The 19804-nt window shown below is 43.5% G+C and overlaps 1 protein-coding gene across 2 annotated transcripts; it reads left to right on the forward strand.

Moving 5' to 3' along the window:
* Window positions 1-3018: 3018 nt before the first annotated feature.
* zgc:77486 (uncharacterized protein LOC405808 homolog) lies at window positions 3019-18841 on the forward strand. 2 transcript variants are annotated; one of them, XM_017684796.2, is made up of 6 exons: window positions 3019-3170; window positions 8046-8247; window positions 8818-8923; window positions 11117-11244; window positions 13974-14081; window positions 15525-18841. In XM_017684796.2, exons 2-6 carry the CDS (start codon window positions 8088-8090, stop codon window positions 15671-15673), a joined length of 651 nt encoding a protein of 216 aa, XP_017540285.1. In that variant the 5' UTR covers window positions 3019-3170; window positions 8046-8087; the 3' UTR covers window positions 15674-18841. The 2 variants fall into 2 exon arrangements, with proteins under 2 accessions (XP_017540285.1, XP_017540286.1); XM_017684797.2 differs by having other exon boundaries at window positions 8046-8238.
* Window positions 18842-19804: the final 963 nt, after the last annotated feature.

Consider the following 19804-nt stretch of genomic DNA (forward strand, 5'->3'; position numbering starts at 1 on the left):
GCTGGAGAACGAACTGCCGGCTGAGCAGCGAGTGGGCGGAGCTCGTTACTCTGACGAGTAGCTCGTTAAGGAGCTATAATTTGGTGAAGGAGCTGAACATTAAAACATATTAAACGCGGCGTTCACGGCCAGTTTATTAACTTCTTACTGTATTTATTTCACTGTATTAAAGCAGTAGAAACACTTGAGGAGTGAGTTATCACCAATAACACACTCCCTCTCGGGTTCTGCTGCTTAATTAACAAACTATTAGATAATTACAGTACTATTTATTAGAGTCTGTTATTCTAACATGTTGCCCAGAGTATTGTCTCACAATTGCTATAATACTATAATTAACATAGTTCTAATTACAAACTGTATGTTTCATGTTTGAGCTTGTTTTGAAAGTAAAATAAATAAAAAATGTCCAAAAACAAAACCATTTCTTTTCTAATGGAACCTGCTTGTTTTCTTTAGAACGTCCAGAGTGTTCTTATTATCAGGAGCATGTGTTTCTTGTGGAAATAAGCTTCATCCAGACCTCCAGCAGGTCTTCCTCTCTGACTCAGTGTTTATCTTCTGAAGATTCAGAATTTGAGCAGCAGGGGGGACGTAGCTTCGTGTGTGAGTGACTGAGTTCAGACAGACGGTCAGATCTTCAGACTGCAGCACCTTTTGACCTCGATCAGATGGTTTCCGAACAGCTGAAGTTGTTTCCTCTGAAAATGGAGCAGAGTGTTATATCAGAGCTCTGCTATTCAGAGTACAGTGAGGTTAATGCTGTTGTGAGGGTGGGGCAGTGGACATTAGAGGGCAGGTGTGGCCGTTTGTGTCATAAAAATCTTTGAAAATATAATTTAATAATGAAAAAGATTGATACACTGACCAGTCACTTCACTGGTGGACCAGCCCACCTCCTCGTTTCTACGCTCACTGTCCACTTTATCAGCTCCACTTACTGTATAGCTGCACTCTGTAGTTCTACAGTTACAGACTGTAGTCCATCTGTTTCTCTGATACTCTGTTACCCTGTTCTTCAGTGGTCAGGACCCCCATGGACCCTCACAGAGCAGGTACTGTTTGGGTGGTGGGTCATTCTCAGCACTGTAGTGACACTGACGCGGTGGTGGTGTGTTAGTGTGTGTTGTGCTGGTCTGAGTGGATCAAACACAGCAGTGCTGCTGGAGTTTTTAAACACTGTGTCCACTCACTGTCCACTCTATTAGACACTCCTACCTTGTCAGTCCACCTTGTAGATGTAAAGTCAGAGACGACAGCTCATCTGCTGCTGCACAGTTTGTGTTGGTCATCCTCTAGTCCTTCATCAGTGGTCACAGGAGGTTACAACTGGGCGATATACTGTATAGATCGGTATATAGTGATACTGATATATTGCTTTTCAGTTTTAACGGTAATTATTAGTGACATATTTGCTATTTATGTTCAGAATATAATGCTGACCAAATTGCAGATTGCATTGCTCTGTTGGCCCCTGATAATGTTAGAAACGGTACAATCTCTATAGTGCTGTATGATATCCTGTGGAAATTCCTCATCTTTTTCATACGGGAAACTATTAACTTCTTTCGTGCTAACTTAAATACACTATATGGACAAAAGTATTGGGACAACTACACATTACAACTACAGGAGCTTTTATGGAGCTGTTTGTGCACTGAGGCTCAGTCAGGCTGGAACAGAAAAGGCTCTTCCCACAGAGTTGGATGTGTATAATTGTCCAAAGCATTTAAATTTCCCTTCCCTGGAACTAAAGGTTCTAGGCCAACCCCTGAAAATCTGCCCCATCTCATTATCCCTCCTCCACCAAACTTTACAGCTGGCACAGTGCGGTCAGGCAGGTAACGTTCTCCTGGCATTCACCGAACCCAGACTCATCTATCAGACTGACAGATGTCATGTTTCCACTGCTCCAGAGTCCGGTGGTGGCATGTTTAGCAACATATGTACATATTTCCAAAAGTTTTCACTCACCCATCCAAATCATGGAATTCAGGTGTTTCAATCACTTCCATGGCCACAGGTGTATAAAACCAAACCCCTGCAGACTGCTTTTACAGACATTAGTGAAAGAATGGATCGCTCTCAGGGTGGACGAGTCTGGGTTGCCAGGAGACGGTACTTGTCTGACTGCATTGTGCTGAGTGTAAAGTTTGGTGGAGGGGGGATCATGGTGTGGGGTTGTTTTTCAGGAGTTGGGCTCGGCCCCTTAGTTCCAGTGAAAGGAACTCTTAAAGCTTCAGCACCAAGAGATTTTGGACAATTTCATGCTCCCAACTTTGTGGGAACAGTTTGGGGACGGCCCCTTCCTGTTCCAACATGACTGCCCACCAGTGCACAAGGGTTTTAGTCTGAATGATAAAGTTTATGAGGTTAAGCTGTAGATCCTAATGTTTTGTTTTTTTACCACTAAAAAGTAACAAGAGTTACAAATAATATTCAAGAACTAAAAAATATACATACATTCATAGCCCAGGGTACATAGAGAAAAAAACCCTCACATTATATTGAATTCTTTGAATTCATTGATCATCTTTAAGGCTTTCTTATGTTTTGAATACTATATAAGGATGACGTATTGTTTGAAATCTTCCAAAAGGTGTATAAAATTAGGTTTGGAGAGACACTATTTTACTTCATGAACATGAAACCTCCCTCTATCAAGGCCGCAAATGACTGTTGAGGCCACGTTACTTTATTTAGGCTAGAAATGACTGTATTAGGGCCACAATTGAATACATCAAGGCCGCAAATGACTGTATTAGGCCAGAAATGACTACATTAAGACCATAAATTTGTATATTGAGGCCATAAATGAATTTATTGAGCCCTGACTTAGAAGAAACTTAACTCTTGCCCTCAGTATATTAATATGTGACCACACCTTATAATAATAGAACCATCACCATGTCACCTTAGGGGCTCCGTATTTTGGTTTTTACTGTTGGCTGAAACTTTTGAAGGAATTCACTGGAAGACAACTGGCCATTTGCATTAGCTGTGGTTTCTAATGGAGCTGGCTGGCTTGCTGCTCCGCCGCTGACGTCACGGCCGTTGTTTTCCAATGACGGGCGTTTAGCCGGGGAAGGCCGCAACTTACACTGATTAGCTCTCCGTTTCTGAGGATCAACAGCGCCAGTTTTCTCCTCTCCGGTCGCTTTTAATTGCAGGTAAAGATACATTTCATTAGAAAACGGCGCCAATGACGTCTTACGGGACACTTTATACTTTACGGTGGTCGGGTTTTGCCTGCGTGCCTTCACGCAGCCTAGCAGGCTAATGCTAACTCGGTTAGCTGGGCATCGTTGGCTGATTTCGCCGCTAAAAAACGAGCCAAAATAAAACGGCGGGAAGCCGAATCGTGATAACTCTATTCAGCGAAACCCACATGTTCTTGAATTGATTGATAAGTGAATCGCTAACGGCGTCGTCTGGTGTGGTGTAGCTAAGCTAGGCTACGAAACTGAAATTCGCCAGCTTCTTGTTAGAATTCCCCGTTCCACCTTAAATGCTGCGGCAGCTACGCTGTGGTGCCCGAGCGCCTGCACGTAGTTGCCGCTCCGTTTAAGGTGGAACGGGAAATTCGAACAAGAAGCTGGCGAATAGGAAGCTAACGCTGCTTGTCCTGATAGCTTGGGGTCAAAGACAAACATTTCCATTTTCTTTTCTGCTTTTTTGTAATTTGAGCAAAAAAAAAGCTGAACCGCTATCATGTGCGATTCCTACTGGTCTTATTTATCCACTCTGTAGGGATGAAGTGGCTTGTTTATGTCTGCAGGAGAAATTTGAGCTTTATTGATGTTTTGGTTAAGTTTCAGTGAAGCTCTCCTGGCCGTGACCGTTAGAAAAGGACTGTTTTGAGGGGAATCCTGTGTAAATGGCTGTAATCAAGCCACCCAAATTCGTCTAATTCCACATTTTTCTCGTTGGATATCCACACCACCGGTAACCCAGATCATTCCTGTCTTTGTTCCACTGCTGACAACAAAACACTTTTGCTTGGTCCATAACATTGTCCTCCTCACAGCTAACCAGACCTCTACAAATGACCCGAAGCACTTTTGTCTCGGGTGTTTTGTGGCTCAGTGTAGTGATATGGAGAGGAACTGGTGCCAAACTGAACAGCAACGCTAGAGCTGGGCGGTTTGACCGTGCATGTCGTTATTGTGATAAATTATGTCGCGGTACAGAGCCGTATGCTTTTCTGAACTTTGTCAGTGCTTAGAACACAGACCATGTGCACGCTTCATTACAAAGAGAGCAAAATTAGTCCTGTTTAACTACATCAAGGCCACAAATGTCTGTTTAGGCCACAATGTACAGTATTGAAGCCACACTTTACTGTATTGAGGCCAAGTTGTACTATGTTTGGGCCACAAATGACTACTTTTGGGCCATACATTACTATATTGAGGTCACAAATTGCTATATTGAGGCCACAATTACTGTACTGAGGCCACAAATGGCTATGTTTGGGCCACAAATTACTACGTTTAGGCCATACATTACTATACTGGGGTCACAAATTGCTATATTGAGGCCACAATTACTGTATTGAGGCCAAAATGTACTATGTTTGGGCCACAAGTTACTATGTTTGGGCCACAAGTGGCTATGTTTGGGCCGCAAATTACTACTTTTAGGCCAGACATTACTATACTGAGGTCACAAATTGCTATATTGACGCCACAATTACTGTATTGAGGCCAAAATGTACTACGTTTAGGCCACAAGTGGCTATGTTTGGGCCACAAGTGGCTATGTTTGGGCCACAAATTAGTACTTTTAGGCCATACATTACTATGCCGAGGTCACAAATGGCTATATTGACGCCACAATTACTGTATTGAGGCCAAAATGTACTACGTTTAGGCCACAAGTGGCTATGTTTGGGCCACAAGTGGCTATGTTTGGGCCACAAATGACTACTTTTAGGCCATACATTACTATGCCGAGGTCACAAATGGCTATATTGAGGCAACAGTTTACTGTATAGAAGCCACAATTTACTGTATTGAGGCCAAAATGTGCTACGTTTAGGCCACAAATATGTAAAAGGGGGCTAACAAAGTATCAGAGAAACAGATGGACTACAGTCTGTAACTGTAGAACTACAGAGTGAAACTATACAGTAAGTGGAGCTGATAAAGTGGACAGAGAGTGTAGAAAAACAGTGTAATAGAGGTTTTGTTTTTTGTCTTGGCCTCTATTCTGCATGTCGCTATGGAGAGTAATGTCGTATGTGCGCCACAGGTCCACTCTAGTGATCACTTTTCACTTTGGAACGAATTCCTATCTATAATAGTAATGCAGCAAAGCTGGCAAACAGTCATCACTTTTAGGGGAATGTTTTCTTTCTCACTGCCTGGCCTGAGTCATAAATCAAACCGCTGAGTGCAGAGAGATCAAGATGTGCTCTTTCTATACATTATGAATGTAGGAAAACATATTCTATGTTCCCTAATCCTACACCTGTGTCCTCTGCATTACACACTTCAGTGCTTTTTAACCTCGTGAATGGTTTGGAAATGAGCTGTTTAGTTTAATTGAGTGTGTCAGAGCAGGAATTACCTTAAAATGCACCGTCTGCGTTCTCATAACTTGATCGCTGAGATGTAAACAAAGTCTTTCAGAGCGGTTTGGTGTGAAAAGCTCCGTTCTAGAGTCAGAACTGTTAGCAGTGGTGGTGATAGGAACCAGACATCCACCTCTAAAAGTTCCCTCACAGAAAGCTCCTACATAATATGGGTATGAGTTCACTGCCATTCACTGTCATTAATGGTGGAGGGATTCATGGATTCAGTGTTTTGAGGCAAAATAATCTCCAAATAATTTTTTCCCCCAGATTTATCACTTTTTGAACAACATACTGCAAATTTCGTATCAGGTTTAATCAGATTTCAGGAAAACAGAAGCAGCTGTCCACAAAGCAGTAAATGCTACACAATTGATTCAGTTCTGCTACACTGAAAAGCAGACAGATGACAGCATTTGCCATTTGAAAGCTTGAAAATTCCCAAATATGTATTTACCAGTAAACAACATGGTAAAAAGGAAAACAGTGCCTGTTAGTAAAAAATCAGGCCTTGATTATTTCAGTTCTGTATTTTAGTTTATTGCAGTTGATGTTGAATCTCTATGGCAGCAGTTTGTTTACTTCCATGTCTCACTACGTTTATCAAAAGGCTTTTAAGGCCATATTCTGGCTCTCCCCATCTAAAAATCACTGATAAAGCCAGCACAGAACAAACGCATTAATATTGACATGTTTTAACCACATCTCCCAGTCCTTCTGAATAGTGAAGTACTGGCACCTCAGTTAACCTCAGGTAACCAAGTGCACAAGTAGCTGTGAGTTGTAAAAGAAACTCTTTCGGTTCTACTCTGTTCTCTGAAGGTAGTTCAGTGACTGTAGTAGGGCTGAAAGATTAATAGTTTTTACATTGAAATCACGATTAACCCACTGCAGTTTTCAAATTGCAGGACCTGTAACCTAACAACACAGAGCTTGTGAGCTGCCAGTAGATGAGTTAAACCAGGGCTCAGCACCATACAGCTCCTTTACTGGCCTGTTGTGGCTCCACAGCTGAATCAGATCAGTAGGTAATAATAAAATAATCCTCCTCTACAGTAAAATAAAGCTCTGCTGATCCTTCAACACAGTTTAACAGTAAATGGTCTTAAACGCTGGAGTTAATGTAGAACTGCTGATTCACCCTCTAACCCTGAAGATCAGCGCAGACGGCTGGTCGCCATAGCAACAAAGACAACAGTCTCGCCCAGCTAGTAGCTACGAAACGGCAAAGAGAGAGATTTAAGACGAACGTCGATAAATTGGAGACGAATGGACTGATTAGTGTTAATAATCAGTCCAGCTGGTTTCCTGATGCGTTTAATCTGCAACAAGAAACTGAAACACTAAAAAGTCGCGAAGCTGAAGTCAGTTTCTCATTCAAATTCTCCAGTTCCACCTTAAATGGTGTGGCAGTTACATTCTGGCACCTCAGGTAGCATTTAAGGTGGAACGGGAAAATTCGAACAAGAAGCTGGCGAATGAGAAGCGACTTCAACCTCGTAAAAAGCCAAAGGTTGAGAGATGTTTTACAAGAAACTGTTGTACTTTTGAGGAAACTTTCCTGCTAGAGATGTGAGAAAAGTGACTATAGCTTAACTACAGCTTAAAGCAGAGCAAAGTAAGTCTCGGTTTCTGTTTATACAGGGAAATTCACTCGAAAGAGGCCCCGAATACTCTGTAATAACTCTCGCTGGGACAAAACAATCCTAACGGAACAACGTGCAATGTGCTCCTTAGTTTTAACCTCCGTTTGCAACTTCTGGGTACAGACCCTTGTACCCCTTCATGTGTCTGGCAGAAAACGGAGATCACTTCCAGCATCACATGCAATGCAGTTGATCACACACACGTCAAAGTATGTAGTGTAGGTTTTTTTTTTGGTTCTGGTTGCTTCATCATAACGGGAGTTACAGCAGAATATTCAGGGCCTCCTTCGAGTGAATCTCCCTGTATTACATTTTTCAGTCTGTACTAGGATTTTAGCACATACTGAGTCATATTTACAGCCAAGGTGGTAAAATGTTACTTCAGTTAAATGGACATTAAATGTTGTGGCTCCAAAGCTGGTTTGATTTTTGTTGAAAGGACACAGTGGCTCTTCTTAATGTTTGGGTTGGCGACTCCTGAGCTAGACCAATTAGATCCAACCAAACCTCCTTGTGTTGTGACATCACAACCACAACTTCATGGCAGTCTCGCACACCAAACTCAGGGGTCGAACCTCAATTCAGGAAAGGCGGATATTCTGGTCTTCTTGGCCAAAAAATCAGGCCTAAACCTTAATATATAGAATATAATCACAATATTAATATTATAACCAATTAGATATTTTCCACAAATCATTGTTCTAGACCGTAGGACGTGTTGTTCTACATGCCATCCCTGATCCTTGTCTACGTGATTAATTAGGAAGCCGTATTTAATAAAATGCACAGTGGCTGTAACATCTTTAATTCATTTATTTTTCCAGAATTGCAGTGTCCCACCCCCTCGCCCCCCCATCTCAGAGAGCATGGCTCAGGAGACGAATCAGACGCAGGTACCGATGCTGTGCACTATGGGATGCGGTTTCTACGGTAACCCCCGCACCAACAGCATGTGCTCCGTCTGTTACAAGGAACACCTGCAGAGGCAGCAGGGAGGGGGCCGGAGCAGCCCCCCAGGTGAGAAAGGTAGGCTGGAGAGAGAAGGACCAGGTAACCGTGGATGTTGTTCATGGGTCCTTCCGCGTTTTTCCCAGCTGTTAAACGTTTTAGGTTCCACATGCATGGCTTAGCTGATCAATTGAATCAGAAGCAGAATATTATCATCAAATATTGATTTGAAATATTGGTCAAATCTAAACATCCGAGCGATGCCGATATTATTGCTACCAATATCATCATGCATCCCTATTATGAGCTAACCTTCGCATGGTGGAGAATTTGTTATTGTTGGGCTTTTCAAGGTTAGTTTTGGTAGAATAAACAGTAAAATCTTGCTCAGTAGCTTAGCATTTTATTCTGGAACAGCGTTCGTGAACCAGAAGAACTGAGTCAGGTTTAATGGGATTTTCACCAGCAACGTGAAGCTCGTCCAACCTCATGACCGTAGCTAAGAAACAATGATTTTGTGGGTGGGGTGTGGATGGATCAGACGTTCCTTTGTGGATTTAGATGTAAATCCTTTTCATCAGTATTTCTTTGTACAGTCAGGGTTGGTGTATGAATGTAATTTAACTGACCTCATGACCCTTTTTCCAGCTGCCACTTCTCCAGCAGGGTCTCCAGGAGCACCTACCGTAACTGTGGAGACGACCCCAGAGCCCACGTCAGAAGCAGTCACCCCATCAGTGGAGCGCACATCCAGGTCCGTCAGGCAGTTAGAGAAGTTTCAGTTTCACTGTTCTCATGTACAGTTAGCTGTAGCTACAGAGCCATTTCGTTACTTTAGATCAATCTGAACTCATTCTGTGGATTTTTACCAACTAGATTCAACTCTACTACATTGAAAAGCAGATAAATGACACCAGTTTGAAACCATAAAAACTCCCAAATGAGTGTTTGTCAGTAAACAACACCTATAAAGGAAGCTGGTGTAAGCCATTTCAGTTTTGCAGTTACAAGGTGGTGCTAATTTGTGGCTAGATTTACGTTCTCTGGAGTGATGGAGCTCCATCCAATACCTTTGGGATGATTTGGAGATCCAGGACTGACCATCTAGCATCAGTGCCTGACCTCACTAATGCTCAATCAGATCCTCACAGCGATGTTCTAGAGTAAAGCCTTCCCAGAAGAGTAGTGGCTTTTACTGCAGCAAAGAGGGACGAACTGGCTATTAATACCCTTCGTTTCAGAAGAAACTGTGGAGGAGCAGGGGTCTCCAAATGTTTAGATGTATAGTGTATTACAGGGCTGAAACGATTTTGTTTAATTCATGTCACCAAACTCCATCTATTTTAAACGTCTCTGTTATCGTGTCACTCCCGCTTTGTAGACTCATGCGCAGCCCCCGTATCACTGTTTGACACGGACTGTTGTAACTGATGCACTTTTCAAAGATTTATAAGGCGGCGCGATTTGTTTTGCGCTGTGTGGCAATGGCGGAAAATAAAGATACAGCTGTGCATAAAAGGCCGAAAATGTCTTAAGTGTGGGACCATTTTACGCTGCGTACGGTGGACAATGTAGTGCAGTGTTTACACTGTAAAACGGACCTGGCCTACCACAATAGTACATCGTCAGTGCTGCAGCACATGAACCGAAAGCGTCCTCACGTGAGCTGCACATCTCCAGGCGAACTCGGAGCCTCTACAGCCTGTTTACGATTGCTGACTGATATGAACACCAGCGCTTGGTAGAACATACAGTATCTGTAATTATTTGTAGCCCGTGTTATGAGTCGATAGTGACCAGGCATAATAAGTAGCAAGACAGCAAATGCACCAAAATCTCACTCATTTAATTTATCTCTCCTCATCTCTCCCTCCCACATACGAACACACACACACACACACACACACACACACACACACGCACAGACACTCTCACTCTGATAGGTTACATCTCAGAACACGCCTTCCCCATACATAAGGTAGTAATAATAAATGCAACAGAAGGACAGATTCATTTGACTACGTTCACTACACCCGTTTTCCTTTTTTATTCAGATAAAACTGAGGATGAATGGGCTAACCTGCTTGTGAAGTTGTTTCATAGTTTTTTTCCATGTACATCATAAAAGTTTCTCGGGAAGGTTGAATAAATGGGCTTAGTTCTGGAGCCAATAAACCAAAGGGTTTAAGCTTTGATCTAGTAAAAGTGTTGAGTTTGAATGAAAACGTGTTGTGAGGAATAACAGCCAGTTGCTCGCTCATTTTAAGAGACCTTTCATGTTGCATAACACATTATCAATGTGCTTGTTTAAAAACACAAAAGTGATTTATCCGATTCCTCGATTAATCGATGAAAAAATCGACAGAATAACCGATTCCAAAAATATTCGATAGTTGCAGCCCTAGTGTATTACCATCGTCCTCCATTGTGCAGGTGCCCGAAGGTGTTCTTTGCACAGTGCTATAGAAGAACCACTTTCAGTTACCTAAATAGCTTTTCAGTGGATGTTTTCTGTTAAGAGAAAAACTTCGGTAAATGAGATGTTAGTATGAAGAATCTGGGAAGGAAAAAGGGCTTTGGCTAATATTAACGTATCATAGTTGCTACTCACAATGCACAGACAGAGTGAATGGGTGCACTGGTTCTAGTTGGCTAAAAAACAGTAGCACAAAGAATATTTGGTAGCTATACATTCAAAAATGGTTTATATACACAAGTAGCCAAGGGAGACCTGCAGCAGGGACCGGTAGGCTGTAGCTGTAGAGATGTTTCATTAATTTAGATCAATTAGAACTCATTCTGTAGCATTTTTCCTCGTCCGTACTATGTGTAGTTATTCGTCATGATCGGGTTCAATGCTTGTTTCACTGGTGTCATAACAGGTAGTGGTGTTGTCCTACGTGTGGGGGTTTGAGTGGTCTTTAGTGAGAATATGTTGTAATTGCAGCTGCTCCCCCAGTCCGGTTACCCAACAGATGACTGCCATGAGCATCTCCCAGGACACTGCAGCCACTGACTCGGACAGAGCTGACGCCGAGGACGAAGACGAGGATGAAGGCTCATCCAAAAGCTCAGGTCAGCTATACTCGCTCATGCACATGCACGCAAACACATGGACCAGTATGTCGTTCACACACACATTACAGACCAGTATGTTTGTTCCCTTTGCCCTGTATGTCATTCATAAATACGCTAGGGTCCAGTATGTCGTCCACATATGCACTGTGGGCCAGTGTGTCAGTTAAGTATTCATTATTAAATATCATGAGGCCAGTATGCAGTTCACATATACGCCAGGGGCTGGTAGGTCATTTCTGTATATGCTAGGGGCCAGTAGCCGTTGGTGTATGTGTCAGGGGCCGCTATGTCATTAGCGTTTATGCCAGGGGCCGTTATGTTGTTACCGTGTGTGACCGGTGACAGAACGTCGTTGACATACGTGCCATGGGCTGGCATGTCTTTGGCGTATGTGCCAGGGGCCAGCATGCAGTTGGCGTATGTGCCAGGGGCCGGTATGCCGTTGGCGTATGTGTTAGGGGCCGGTATGCCGTCGGCGTATGTGCTAGGGGCCGGTATGCTGTTGGCGTATGTGCCAGGGGCTGGCATGTCTTTGGCGTATGTGCCAGGGGCCGGTATGCCGTCGGCGTATGTGCTAGGGGCCGGTATGCTGTTGGCGTATGTGCCAGGGGCTGGCATGTCTTTGGCGTATGTGCCAGGGGCCGGTATGCCGTCGGCGTATGTGCCAGGGGCCGGTATGCCGTCGGCGTATGTGCCAGGGGCCGGTATGCCGTCGGCGTATGTGCTAGGGGCCGGTATGCCGTCGGCCTATGTGCCAGGGGCCGGTTTCCCTGTCGGCGTATGTGCCAGGGGCCGGTTTCCCTGTCGGCGTATGTGCCAGGGGCCGGTTTCCCTGTCGGCGTATGTGCCAGGGGCCGCTGTGTTATTTGTGTGTATTAAATTCATGTCAGTGTAGTAAACGCTAGAGGCCGGTGCCGCGCGTCGGCGTGGTGAACGCTAGAGGCCGGTGCCACGCGTCGGCGTGGTGAACGCTAGAGGCCGGTGCCGCGCGTCGGCGTGGTGAACGCTAGAGGCCGGTGCCACGCGTCGGCGTGGTGAACGCTAGAGGCCGGTGCCGCGCGTCGGCGTGGTGAACGCTAGAGGCCGGTGCCGCGCGTCGGCGTGGTGAACGCTAGAGGCCGGTGCCGCCTGTCACGCATTCAGTAGCCTGTTTACATGTTTACATGTACGTTATGAACCAGTATGTAGTCTAAATATTTCACAGGGACCAGTTTGTCATTTATTTATACACTCGCACAATAAACAGATTTCACAATACCGCGTTGTCTCATCATATGACACATTTTCTCAGCAAGTTAGAAAGAAATCCTGACCTGTCCCAGTATAATTGCCAAAATGAAGCTGTAGTACACGGTGAAAGCGCAGGGAAGATGGTCACTCACTTATTTATTTATTTATTTATTTATTTATCTATCTTTGGAATATCATGGAGTATTGTTTAATAATCCTATTACAGTTTTCATCATTCTGTCTGATGTCCAAACTATTTTTATATAGGCCGAATGATTTGGGGGAAAATAGCTGTTTGCGATTTTTCTGATTAACATTGCGGCGGCAGTTTAAATTGCAATTATTTTCTATAAAGTTCAGGCCTGTTTTGGCCGGTGCTCTTATAATTGGAAATCTGCGCTCTAACTGGGTTTGACTTCCAGCATATGTTGTGACGCAGCTCCCTTGTTGAAAATGAATTGTTCCTGGATATCTCTAGAATACATCCCTACATCTATATGCGCTGTCTTGTGTATCTGTCTGTCTGTCACCCTTTTCTTACCTGCTCTTTCTCTTACTCACTGTCTCACTCTCGTACACACTTAATCGCACCACCCTCCCTTAGTTCACCTTCTTCTTTTCTCTTCCATTTGTTCTTTTATGTGACAAATAACCACAGTGATTGCCCTACAGTTCTGTTGTCTGCATGTGTGCTGCTTTTGTACTGCTGTTGTTTTTCATTTTGCCCGTGCTGTGCATTAGGTTATGCTTATTTATTTGGACGGCGAATTTGGACTTTGATTGTTACTGAATTGGGTTGTAATTATGTGTAATTGCATAGTGAAGAAAAGGCTCAGAGCATAGTTCAAATTGCTGCCACACAGATCTTTCAAAACTAACAAGCACTTCTTTCTGTTCAGCAGGAAAGATTCAGCAATACTCATTATTCATCATAACGGGCTTGTATCCTGCATTTTCTCCTCACTTCTGTGTGCTTTTCTATGCCAAAACCAGCCATCATTTCTTTTTTACGTGATATTCGGATCCTCTAGTATTAAAAAGACGTTTCTGTTAATGCCTTACTTCAAGACTGATATGTAAATGAGCTCTGTTCTGATTGGCTGGCCTATATTGTTCCTCTTTCAGAAAGCAGTCCAGGCTGAAACTCTATAACATTGGTGTGAGTGGGCTAATCTAATGTAGGCTGTACATCTGGAGATATGCAAATGGGTTGTACTTTGTGACGTCACATGAGCAGTTTAGGCCAAATTGGCAGCTTCATTTTTGTATATGGAGTGAAAGATACACTTGAAACAAGTTTACACACAAAACCAAGCTTAAATATATTATTAGAAAGGTGTGAGGAAAGTTTCGTGCTGTGGGTCCTTTAAAGCTGCTAGTCCGAACAAGCAGGGAACTACAGAGGAGAAGATCTCCGCGCAGTCAGACCCGAAGGGACGGGGTCGATGGGGTTGATGAGTCAGGAGATGAGACGCTGACCGTTTCTTTCATCGCAGGTCCAGTGGGAGAGGCAGCGCAGGCTTCTTCAGACGGAGATCAGACTCCTGACAAGAACAAGAAGAAGAATCGATGCTTCACTTGCAGGAAAAAAGTAGGCCTCACAGGTGAGAGAAGGGTGGACAAGAGCCTTTCTTGTTATTTAAAGCAGCTGCCGAAGGGTTAATAGTAGGGCGGCTGCACAATAAATCCTATTTTTATCGCTGTAACGATGTGAGCTTCTGCGATAAACACATCGATCAGCACATTCAATCGATCAAATAAATGAGTGCTTCTCTGCGCTGGAACTGAACGCTGCTCTACCACATCCAAATCCACAGTACACGTTTCTGCTTTACAACCAGCCAACAAACGCACAGAAGAAGACGCGGCAAACATAACGTAAAACTTTATGCCGCGACTTTTATAAAACAGATAACCGACTATTGAGTGCATGTAAACACACTTGATCTTCTGTATGTACTTGGACTAAAGTACATCACATGGCTTATAACAGTAGCAGCTAACTTGGCTGAGTTTGTCTGTGTGTTCTGTGCTAGAAACCCCAAACAGGTCTGCGTTACGAGGCAAAGGGAACGTTGTTTTTCATCTCCAGGCTTCAGTGCTGCTATAGTGAGGGACATACTGCAGCCGGGTGCAGCATTTCTCATGCTGCTGATCTTAGCACTTTTCCAGTCTCGTCCCAGCTCTTTCACTAATGTACCTCACCTCAGTAGAGCCTGCAAACTCTGTAAGCAGAGATGTTCATCTCTGACCGATTCGATTCAGTCACAGAATGAAATTCCATCATGATTCATTTGTGCTGTATATTATGGTTAAGAATAATTCTTTTTAAATGTTGGATGCACAAGTGGGTGGAGGAGCGGACGACACAGCGTGGAAGTCGGGATGAGAGATACAGACATCTGGACCCAATCCCATTTCACCCCTCGCCCCTACCTCTTAGCCCTTAGCCTTCTGTTTTGCACGTTCGTGTTGGGGGGTAGGGTGTCCCGATTTTTATTGAGATAGACGGGTGGGACGAAGTGTTAGGGCTACGTGACGGAGGTTTTTCAGAGACTCCAAACGGAGTGTTATCAGGGATGCTGGCTGAACAAAAGACCAAAGAAACCCACAAATGTGAGAATTTTCTCAGCTTAAAAATTGATAACCACTGTATTTTCTTAGTTTACTGTCATTTCAATGTATTATTGGTCATTTTCTTCATAACAAGCATAATGAGACCCTGCTATTGTCTCTGTAGCTAGCTAAATAACTTTCCTGTTCCACCTTAAATCGTCCGGCAGTTCTGACGCCTGAAGCCCCAGAATGTAACTGCTGCACCATTTAAGGTGGAACGGGAAAATTCGAAGAACTTACAGAAATGTTTTTGGTAAAATCATAGGTAAGAAAATGGCCCAAGCTCATACTTTATTATTATTATTATTATTATTATTATTATTATTTATTTTTATAATGATTTGCACTGATGTTGCAAAGTTGCCTGTCTTGGATGAAGTTATGTGTGAGTGATTCTGCCCCCCCCCCCCCCCCCCCCCCCCCTTTTGCAGGCTTCGACTGTCGTTGTGGCAACCTGTTCTGCGCAATCCACCGCTACTCGGACAAACACGACTGTCCCTACGACTACAGAGGCGCGGCCGCCGCCCGCATCCGCAAGGAGAACCCCATCGTGGTGGCAGAGAAGATCCAGAAGTTATGAGGACTGATAACGTCTGATTGAAACGGCGGAAGATAAAAACAAAAATTTGTTTGACCTGCAAGTTTTCCGAACTATGGCGGCTTCAGAATAATAGCGTTCTAAAAACGGCTCCATTTCTTCATGGTGGGATCAGGTGGGTGGAATCGCACCTGTCCGGCCGCTCCCTAACCCGGCGTCTCCCCACCTCTCTCGCGGCGACTGTGAGTGTGTGTACGTGTGCGTGTTGTATATTCTGGCTGAGAGTCGGGGAGAGCACCCCTGGGTCGGGTGGGCTTCTGCGTGCTTTTATGGGAGGGAGGAAGTTTTTTTTGTTTACTTTTTTAGTTTTTAGCCTTCTACGATTTCGTTTTCTCGGGATTTGCATTCATTTTGATAAATAACGCTCTGAGATAAGAGGGCAGAAAATGGGGAACGTATGGGGAGGGGGTGCATTCCTGATTTTAGTCCTTTGTTTTTTCTTTATTTTTGGTTTAAAATATTCATAACACCATCAATTCCCAGTGTATTTACAGCTGATTTTTTCTCTTTGATATAGGCTTATTGACTTATACTAACGTTTGGGGTGCATGAACCCTTCTGGATGCAGATTTTTGGGGTGGGGGTTGGGGTGGGGGGTTCGATGGGGTCATAGCAAAAGCCTTGACGTAAGTGAGTGTTTGAGTTGTTGTTTTTTTCTTTTTTTCTTTCTTGTTCTGTTTTAATGAGCGTATGACATCAGAGGATCTATATTAATATATTGTAGTTAGCTTGAATTGTGTGATTGCTTCCTATTTATTTTATTTTTATTATTTTTCTTTTTAATTTTTCAATTGGTTGGGTTTGTACTGGCGGATTGGAAGCATGTGTCTGGTTTAAAGAGCTGAAAAAATCATTTGCTTTGTGCTTAATCTCTCCAGCATAGTTCAAAGTTTCAATATCGATTATGTATCCACTTAAAGACAGAAATATGTACGATGAGTTTGAGTTCTGTTGATATCTCTTAAAAAGCTACGAGCATTACAGATTTTTCATTCTGGAATCAAAGCACAAACCATTGTCTCCTCAGTATCTGAGCACAAACAGAGTAGCGGCGTCTACACTCTTAGGTAAAAAGTGCCAAATGGGTTCTTTGGAGCCGTAGAAGAACCACTTTTGGTTCGTTTGTCCATAAAAAAAAGACAAGAATTTGAAACCTCTCAGCTGAAAGTAAAGGTGGGCGATACCACGATGCATCAGTTATTGTGGTAAATTGCATCATGATACTGTTTTATCTTTACTTGCTTGAAACCTTCATGGAGCTAAATTACACTTGAGTTCCGTAATGCAAAGCGTTCCGCAACTCATTTGAAACTCGGCCGCTACAGTTGCGAGCATGTCAGCTGGAACAACCAACAAGTTTCATGAAATAAACATATTTTCAAAGAGTTGATTTAGCGAAGAAACTCAAACAGTAGGCAGGTTTTTGGACGAAACAAAATGAAATCGTAAATGGCTTTTATGCAAATTAGGTCGTTTTTTCATTTTTCTGAGCCAGAAGCATGAACAAGCGTGAGTTTCTCAAAGCTGACAGCTGGTTTAACCAGCCAGCTAATGCTAGCAGCGGTATAAACAGAGTCTATTCCTCTGTAACCTGCTGTTATTGTGATCTACATAACTACGTTACTCACTTTGTCCTCTTTCTTTCTCCAGTGCTTCTAGGACAGGATGAATGAGGGCTATAAAAATGTGGCAAGTATGTTAACAACACACCACACAGATGCCTTTAAATAGCAAGAACGAGATGTTGTACCAAAAACATGAGCTGCCAGTTTGGCCAAATAGTGGAGCGTTCGAACGATTGTTGTTTTTTTTTTTTTTTTAACTGCTGTGAATCTTTGAGTTGCGTCATGTAATGGTCAGGTTACGTGGAAATTATGTTGCATGCAACTAGTTGCACAAAAGCTTCATCTTGTAAAGCCAACCTTAGACCTGTTAGAGGGCCTGTAAACAGCGACCAGCCGTGTCCTACTGCCCAGTTAAATCTGCATAGCGGCATGTAAGCATGGCCCGAACATCACTGTACAGCATGGTGTGCATCTCCGGTCCTAGAGGGCTGGTGTGTTTAAGTAGGGAAACCTCCAAACTGTGCTGGGCCCTGTAGGACCGGAGTTGCGCACCTCTGCTGTACAGGCTTGAGATGCTTGTTATTTCCAGACGAGTGCTATAATTATTCTTAATTCACCTTAAAAACCTTTAGTTTCAGACTTGAGCGTTATTCTCAGTAGGATCATTACTGCAGCTCAAAACGTGTCCAGTAGGTGGTCTGCGTTTCACCATGTATTTATAGTGGATAACAGCAATGGCGTAATGGTCTTCCGGGTTTCTCAAACGCTAGAGGGCGCTCCCGAGCGAGTCCAAAATGGACGGGTTAAGATGGAGCTTTTGGATAAAATCAGTTTATAAATGCTGAAATATTTTTAATGTAAAAGAACGCAGTCATTTCCTGAACACAGAGCAACATAAACCATTTTATCACCGCCGTTATATTTTTAGGAGCTTTTAAACTCCTTTATTTTCTAATCTTTATAAACTCCTTTAGTTATAAGAGATTTAAATGGGGCCTCATCTACATTCATAATGTCTGTGAGCAGCCAATGGGTGAGATTTCTTTGTTTTTTAGTGAAATACATCCGTCTACTGCCTAAAATTAAAGGAAAGTTCTGGGTGAGTGATTTAAAATATTGTAACTTGGCGTTTTTAGCCGTTGAGCTCCGTTCACTCCCGTTCATTGAGGATTCACTCATTGATATAATGAGGGAAATAGGAAGTGGCCAGACAGCTCATAAACCGCCTCTGAACCAGCTGTTCTAATAAGGATAACTATGCTGTCTAGTGAACTATTGCTGTTTTGGCTAGTCTTATAAAGGTATTAACTGCACGGTAATTTAGGCCTTTTTTTTTTTTTTTTGTTTACCATTTTCGTGGCTTAAAATTCAACTTCCGAAAACTAAACAGAGAAACGAATACCAAACACAAGTGTTCCAGTTATTCTGGTGTTAGTAACGTAGTATTATTGCATTATGACTTTTTTTGTCCTGTTTCTAACACTGAATATCACTGTCATGAACTTGGGGTATAGATTTTATTCACTGATGTGACTCCACGTTTGTCGTAAACCTCAGAAAAAGAAATAAAATGCGTCATAATGTCCACGTCCTGCAGTATCAGCCACCTGTCGGAAGGTTCTTCAGGAAACCCAGAATGGTTCTTCTATGGCGTTCAGAGATCCGTTTTTGGCACTTTGTGGTGTTTTTTTGTTTTTTTTTGTACATCGTTGTTGGTGAACTTGCTCGTTAACGAGCCGGATTCCGCGGAGCGGCGACGTCCGCGTGTCTCTTTCAGGACATCCGTCGTTGAGCGAGTCGAAGTTTTTCCACAGATATTCCTGACCACCAGCAGACCGACGAATGATGACGACCCCCGCGATAAATCGCCGCTTCACTGAAAAAACGTCCAACGGCTTTAGCTACGCGAATGCGCCGCGTTTTGACGACGTCACATAAGAAGACGTAAGCGCTTCCGGGAAGACGAGGCTGGCGTGCCTGCGCAGGTGTCCGTGCAGACGCTGCGTTTTTCATGTGACCGCGCCTTAGAACTGAGCTAGAATGTACGAGTTTTAACGTTAGGACATTAACGCCGCATGGAGTCCGAGCTGACTGAGGACTCTGTGTAACAGCCCAGTAGGGAGCTCTGTGTTTTGTTCAGATGTATATACCGCGTCACTGACCAGGTCATCTGACGTGGAATGTCTTGAGGTCAGTGAGCGTGACCGCAGAGAACGGGTTAAATACAGTGCGCGTCTGTATCCAGAAATGAAGGCGTGGGGTGGGGGGAGGTGGGGGTGGCAGGGGGGGGGGTTGGGGGGGGTTAGCTATTCTCTTTTGCGTTTAAAGGGCTGATGTCACTGAAGGGGCGGGGTTTCTACAGTATTTGTCTTCAGTGTTCTCCACGATGCCGTTGCAGGATTCTTCAACATGTGGGTGTTTTGCGTGACTCAAAGCCGAGCAGATGAAAGATGAAACTTAAGTCCGGGAACGTTTTTCCCCCAAAATGATTCATTAGAGTTTCGGTTTTATCTGAAAAGAAAACAGTGACGGTTTGAAATAACAATGT

This window comes from Pygocentrus nattereri, chromosome 28 (genome assembly GCF_015220715.1).
Source record: "Pygocentrus nattereri isolate fPygNat1 chromosome 28, fPygNat1.pri, whole genome shotgun sequence".
NCBI classification, from domain to species: Eukaryota; Metazoa; Chordata; class Actinopteri; order Characiformes; family Serrasalmidae; genus Pygocentrus; species Pygocentrus nattereri.

Coding starts and splice junctions, on each gene's coding strand:
- zgc:77486 (XM_017684796.2), top strand. CDS start 8,088: ATGGCTCAGGAGACGAATCAGACGCAGGTACCGATGCTGTGCACTATG. Junction 8,248..8,817: donor CAGCCCCCCAGGTGAGAAAG/GTAGGCTGGAGA, acceptor CCCTTTTTCCAG/CTGCCACTTCTCCAGCAGGG. Junction 11,245..13,973: donor AGGCTCATCCAAAAGCTCAG/GTCAGCTATACT, acceptor CTTTCATCGCAG/GTCCAGTGGGAGAGGCAGCG.